The sequence below is a fragment of the Leptopilina boulardi genome, unplaced genomic scaffold (assembly GCF_019393585.1).
Source record: "Leptopilina boulardi isolate dan_hultmark-lab unplaced genomic scaffold, ZJU_Lbou_2.1 LbouV2_52, whole genome shotgun sequence".
NCBI lineage: Eukaryota > Metazoa > Arthropoda > Insecta > Hymenoptera > Figitidae > Leptopilina > Leptopilina boulardi.
Window position 1 is genome coordinate 370,916 of NW_026137997.1, and position 6,822 is coordinate 377,737.

The 6,822-nt window shown below is 31.9% G+C and overlaps 1 protein-coding gene across 1 annotated transcript; it reads left to right on the forward strand.

The window, feature by feature from the left end:
• The first annotated feature begins 230 nt into the window (after window positions 1–230).
• Window positions 231–2,855, forward strand: LOC127289987 (uncharacterized). The gene is made up of 10 exons (XM_051318323.1): window positions 231–382; window positions 465–597; window positions 680–837; window positions 897–1,167; window positions 1,306–1,507; window positions 1,567–1,751; window positions 1,839–2,046; window positions 2,118–2,327; window positions 2,400–2,633; window positions 2,716–2,855. Exons 1-10 carry the CDS (start codon window positions 231–233, stop codon window positions 2,853–2,855), a joined length of 1,893 nt encoding a protein of 630 aa, XP_051174280.1.
• Window positions 2,856–6,822: the final 3,967 nt, after the last annotated feature.

Genomic DNA, 6,822 nt, shown 5'->3' on the forward strand with positions numbered 1-6,822 from the left:
TTCTTTATTTTTGGAAATAGAAATAAAATAAAATTCCAGCTTTGAAAAATTAGGTATATATTGATATTGTGTATGATTCTGTAGTGATTCTTTTTTGAACAAGTTCATTTAAATAGTATTAAAATTGGAATTAAAAAAAATATTGCACATCATGATTATAATTGATTGATGATTATTAGCACTACATATATAGAGTACATAATTTTCATTTGGCTAAATAGATTCTCATTATGGGAAGTTCTGTAAACTCAAGTGAATATGGATTCAGAAATCCCCAAAAATTATCAACACTTGAAGAATGCAGACGTATCTGTATGGACAACGAACCACCTCGATATTGCTATTATCACTTTGCTATCGAGTATTATCACACGATGGGCAGGTAAATTTTCAAAAAAATACTTAATTGCTTAATAAACAATGATATACTAAAAAATAATTAATACAATTTATTTGTCAAACAGTCCTTGCTTTCCTTGCCGACAAAATGGTACTGATCTATTGCTAAACAAACCAAACTGTCAATGCATTGAAGCTGATGGTAAAAAGAGAACAATTTTATCAATTAACAGATTATTACCAGGTCCAAGCATTCAGGTGAGCATTTAAAATATCCCCAAAAGATTGTATTTTTCTTCATGAATATAACGTTAACAAATTTAATTAATTAATATTCAAGTTATGTGAGCGCGACATATTAATAGTAGACGTAGAAAATAAAGCTGAAGGACTTGAAATGAGTATGCATTGGCATGGACAATTATTAAATGGATATCAATATTACGACGGTGTTCCAATGGTTACACAGTGTCCAATACTGGCTGGAAGTACATTTAGGTGAATTTTTTTTTTTTTTTCATTTTTCCAGAAGAAGTTAAAATATAATTCTTTAATAGGTATCAATTTCCTGTCATCAATCCTGGTACATTTTTTTATCACGCGCATGTCTCAACGCAAAGAATGGACGGTCAATTTGGAAGTTTAATTGTACGCCAAACGTCAAGTCAAGATCCTCATTGGTCTGAATATGATGAAGATCTTCCTACTCACATAATAATTATACACGATTGGTTTCATTATTTGTCAAGTGAAGAGCATCCAACAATTTCCGAAGATGCTCTACTACCACCTAATAATATTTTGATAAATGGAAGAGGTCGCTTTCAGGTAAACAGATTTTAGGTTTCCTATTGTCTTAACCTTTATAAAATAAGAAAATTTGCATTATCTGTTCCTGCATTTGAGTAAAAAAAACAATTTATTTGTTTTGGGTTTTTTAATTGAAAAAATAACAACGATTTCCAGGATTCAGATGGAAAAGTAACAAATGCAACTTTAGAAACATTTTACGTCGAACCAGGAAAAAGATACAGATTCCGTCTTATCAATTCGATTAGTTTGAGATGTACCGCAATGTTTACAATAGAAGAACATAATGTTACCGTCATTGCGCAAGATTCTATTCCAGTTTCTCCAGAACCAGTAACTTCTTTACATTCAGCTGGAGGTAAGTTATAAGTTACAATATCCCATTTTTATACTTTGAAAACTTTTTCCTCTTTTCAGGTGAAAGAGTAGACTTTATCTTGACAGCGAATCGAAAACCGGGTTCTTATTGGATTCAAGTGCGAGGATTAAATGATTGTGCAGAGAAACAAAATCAACAATTGGCAATTCTTTCCTATTCAGGTGCTTCCAAAACACCACAATCAACTATGCCTACATACAAAAATTATCTTCCCGAAGGAAAGGTACGAAATAAATTTAAGGGTATACTTTAAGATCTTTGAGAAAGATGAAATAATTTTTTATACCAATTTAATTTCACTTTATTTTAGGTTCATAATCCAAAGGATGGCAAATGTGATGAATTAAGATCAAATGCGATCTGTGTTACTCAGCTTAAAAGTACATATCTTTTAGATAAGAAACTGACTAAAGGCGAACCAGATCAAAGATTTATTTTTCCTCTTGATGTACATGCATTTGATTATGGAGAGAAAAATCCTTACTACAGTACAAATGAGTTTTATAAAAAATCCCCTTGTGAGTATACTAAAGTAATATTATTATAATAAGAAATCAGAGAAAATAACAATTAACATTTTTCTCTGCAGATCCAACTTATCCTAGATCCGCAATAGCGTCAATAGATGGTATATTAAATGTAGTACCTAGTGAACTTTTAATTACTAGTAATAAATACTCGAAAATTACTTGCAATCGAAAACATATTTCTACTAATCAATGTCCAGATCCATGTTATTGTACCCATCTTGTGGATATTAAAAAAGATGCTATCGTTGAAATCATTTTATATGATAAAGGTAAATTACATACTATAATAAGAAAAATTGAAAAATCTTTTCAAAATTAATAATTTATAAAAATTGTTTTAGCTGGTATTGAAGGTGTTTTACATCCATTTCACTTACATGGATATAAATTTACGGTTTTAAAAATTGGACAAGAAAGAACTCAAAATTTAACTCTTCGTGATGTAAATTCGATTTTGAATGAGCATAAAAGCATTTTAAGTTCAACTGGCTACAGTCGTCATACGCCAATGAAAGACACTGTTATTGTTTCAACAGCAGGATACGTTATATTGCGTTTTATTGCTGATAATCCGGGTATAATGATTATGAGATTCTAGATTTTTCTGTTAATATTTATACCTAACTTATTTATTTACGCACTATTTTTATTTATTAGGATTTTGGAGTTTTCACTGTCACATTGACTGGCATATGCTTGAAGGAATGAATATGGTCCTGCACGTTGGTAACCGTGAAGATCTTCCTCCAATTCCAAAGAATTTTCATACGTGCGGATCCTGGTTACCAGCTATGTAATTTTTGATGATCCAATAATAATTATACCAACTTTGAATAAAGGATTATAGCACATTATTTTATGTTACAGATTTTGGTTATTTATTTCATAAATAGTGTATACAAATTTTATTGCCCATAACTTGTTGAGCCGTTTTTGAGAAAACTCATTTTGAAAAAAGAATTAGTTTTCTTTGAAAAATTTAATACACTAATAATAATTTCACTAACGTTTAAAAACAAAAATAGTCTGGCTGGACCTAGCATGGTGCTCCTGAGTGAATTTAAATAACATTTTTAGGTAACTAAAATTTCGAAGCAAATTTTGTTTCTAGGTGGTAATAGGATGAATAAAACATAAAAAAGAAAAAAATCCACTTGGCGCTTTTTTAGGCAGCGAAAATAAGTTTTTATTCATGATTCGCGTACAAAACTATAATGTATTTGCGCAATACCTCGGTCATTCTTTAGTTTTTAAACTAATTTTCTGTTAACCATCTCTTGTAAGCATAACCTAACATCAAATGTCATTTTTATACTATTTTATTTTATGCGACAAATATAATTTTATCCTTTATTAAACTAAAAGTAAGTTTACAAGGTAGTACAACAAAATATAATTGTTTAAGATTTAATTTATTTCTTCTTAAATGACTTGAGGCATAACCAACTGTCAGAACAAGCAAACTAGAAGAGAAAAAAGTTTCCAAAATAAACTAAATGAACTATATGTGCATAATACAAGCCAAAAAGCAAAGAGGTAAATCCGAATGATAAATTCGAGATTGAGTCAAAAGCGTTTATCATTTGGAAAGGGACTAGCCGAATACAGAGTACAGATTTTCCTATGCGTTGAATCCGTTCATAAGACAAAATAGACTCCGAGAGAAGAACACATGAAAGAATCAAATTCAAAACACATAGGCTAGATGTAAATTAATGTGAATAAAATTTATCTCAATTTCAATTTCTGTTGATAAAACAAAAGAGAAAAAACAAAATGAAATGGTCGACTGTTGAAGCTGAAGGACTCCTTCCGAGGTAAAACAGAGTGAAACAAACTTCGGCTTGTTTCAAAAACATCAATGACTACTGTAACGACAGAACGTTGTAAACACCGATTTTCAATCACCTTGAATATACTTAAAACCTTGAACAAGGGGTATACAATTAAGATATTAAAGTATCGAAGACCACAGCTCTGCAAGGTCACAGAAAGTCAACAATGAGTCACTCTAAACTCGAACAGAACCATGAAAAATCGTGGAAAAAGCACGGCAGTGTAAAACAACTCGAGTTAGTATATAACAATAGAAGAAATGAGCCCTTCAGAAAAAAAGGGGGCAAAAACTCTTAACAATTTAGCAGAACAATTGCAATGAAAGAGAGTAAAAGTCTCACACTTGCTTGATAATGCAGGGAGTGCCGGAGCAGATTTCTTCCGTACGGAGGAGCAAAGTTCTAACTCCTCGACCGTTAATTTATATACTTAATTCCTTTAGGATGTTCCTTCCGAATTATGAGAAGTCTGGGAACCACAGTAATTACTGCTACAATAAAATTAAGCTACATCAATTTAGAATCATAAATATTTCCCAAATTTCGAAAACACACGAAAAAAAAGTAGAATTTTTACCCCAAAATCGGTATAAAAATTACCTGCAACAAATTTTATCCTAGTTGAGGGCGCCACCGTCTATGTGAATTAGCATTGGTGAAAATTACCCGCAACAAAATTAACCCAGCGTTTTTTCTGTGAAGAATTAATTTCATTGAAATTGGATATAAATTCAAAAATTATATTCGATAAATATAAGGACGAGTTTTTTTTAACAAGGAAAAAGTATATATATATATTTCTATAAGCGATATAAATGCAACAAGTAAACAAGTGAATCCGGCGCTGGTGCTCATTATGATGATTGGCAGATTCAATTAACGAGGAAGCTGACTCCTCCGCGGTTGGGTAGCCCCGGCTTAACCTCAACTAAATATTATTAATAATAATCAGCTCATTACTGGCTCCATTAATTATCTGGTTATGCGAGCCAACAGCGAACCAGATTCGACCCGGGTCAAACAAGTCGATCCTCCTGGAATCACTTTGGCCCACCCTTGATCTCATAAGTAGAAGGAGCCTATACAAGCGAATAATTTGTTGCGTCCAACATGATTGCACATCATCGAACCTGCAAGCCATTACTCTTCCTTGGAAAAATTTCGCAACAAGTGTGTACCATTTCTTATAAGACTCATTTCTCATATAACAAGATAATATTCTTAAATCAACCCTGAATTATCAGGCCTTTCTCATTCATGTCATCCCAATAATGATTTTCAAAGAAATTTTACTTCCACAAAAAAAGATAATAATCTATTTATTCATTTATAAAAATAGTTTTCTATTTAGTTAATTTGGTTTCTTTGTTATATTTCTTATAATTCTTTCTTACAGAATGTAAATATTTTTTTGGGAGCAGTACAATACATCATTAAAAAACTTCAATGCACCATTTCTGAAAAAGTTTTGAATAAAATGTGAAAATATGATTATAGAAAATGTTGACAGAAATATATATATATATGAAGAAAATGAATACATTTTGATATACATACTGCGTTAATCGATTTAACAAACTCATTATCCATGAGATATTTGGAACGTTTACCGCGAGCGGCGCGAACGAAGGCTTCCATCGAGACGTACCGATAGCGGTTGGCACCCCTGCGGTTTGATTTACGGTCGCGCACTAACGAGCCTTAGCCAAGCAACGCACACGCGGTACTTACGCGATTCGGAGACGAAGAAGCGCAACATCGTGGAGGTATAGGGGCTTTAAAAAACCGACCAAGTGGAAATGTAACTTGAACGAACGATCTCTCTCTGAATGTATAGCCCGGGGGCTGATTGGCCCGTATTTGGTTATAATTAAGGCACCGGCGGCGGCCATTAGCGACCACGCATCCAACAACATTGTTCCAGAAGGACCAAGAGAGCCGCGGCGCGTAAATCAAATTGTGCATCCTATTTCTCCTCCCTCTTTAACGTTTACTCTCGCTTCAACTCTTCACGGTTCAGAGCCAATGTTTTCCTTCTACATAATATTTGATACTGAATGTTTAATGTGCTTTCAATTTTTATATTGATGAATTCCTTTCAGACTATAGAATTCTGTGGCTGAAAGGCATAACAGCATATATATCTGCATTTATCATAATTTCATGAAAAATTAGTTTTAATGTTCTCGTAGTTCTCTTAAATCGAAAAATTAACAGATATGTTTGGTATTTGTCATTTAGTCTAACTATTTAATGTATTTATAAAATATGTTTATCATTTTTTGTAAAAAGTACGAACTGAAGGAAAATTTAACATATTTCTGGTCTACCAGGAAAATTTGATGCACTTGTGCGATTACGCAGGTCAAGTTTAAATATATAACCAACTAACATCGTTAAAAATACACAAATCCGGTATTAACTCAAATTTCATAAAAATGTCAATTATGCTGTTATGCCTTTCAGCCAAAGAATTTGAACTCTTGATTTTATTAAAAAAAAAATTTTTGATCAGAAAGTATAAATGATCTTTTATTTTCTGTGTTAAACTTGTAAATTTTAAGAAGCTTTGGGGGAGGACGATTACCCCCTTTGCCCAACCGCGGATCCGTGCCTGTCAAATTAAAACAAAAATAAAATCAGATCATAAATCTCAAGCAGAGCATTTATCAAAATTGAAAGACAAAATAGGCAAAAGAGAATTCACTATCACAGAGAATTTTTCAGAAAATTACACTTTTAAAATACAAAATGAAATTCAAGTACAACATTGGCTTAAAGACCAAATCACGCTACATGTTCATATATTATTAAAAAAGAGGGCAATTTACAAAACGAAAACTGTGTAATTTTTTTGGAAAATTTTCAATACGACTCGACAGCTGTTTACACTTGTTCAAAAAAATATTAATTGATCATTTAAAAAAAA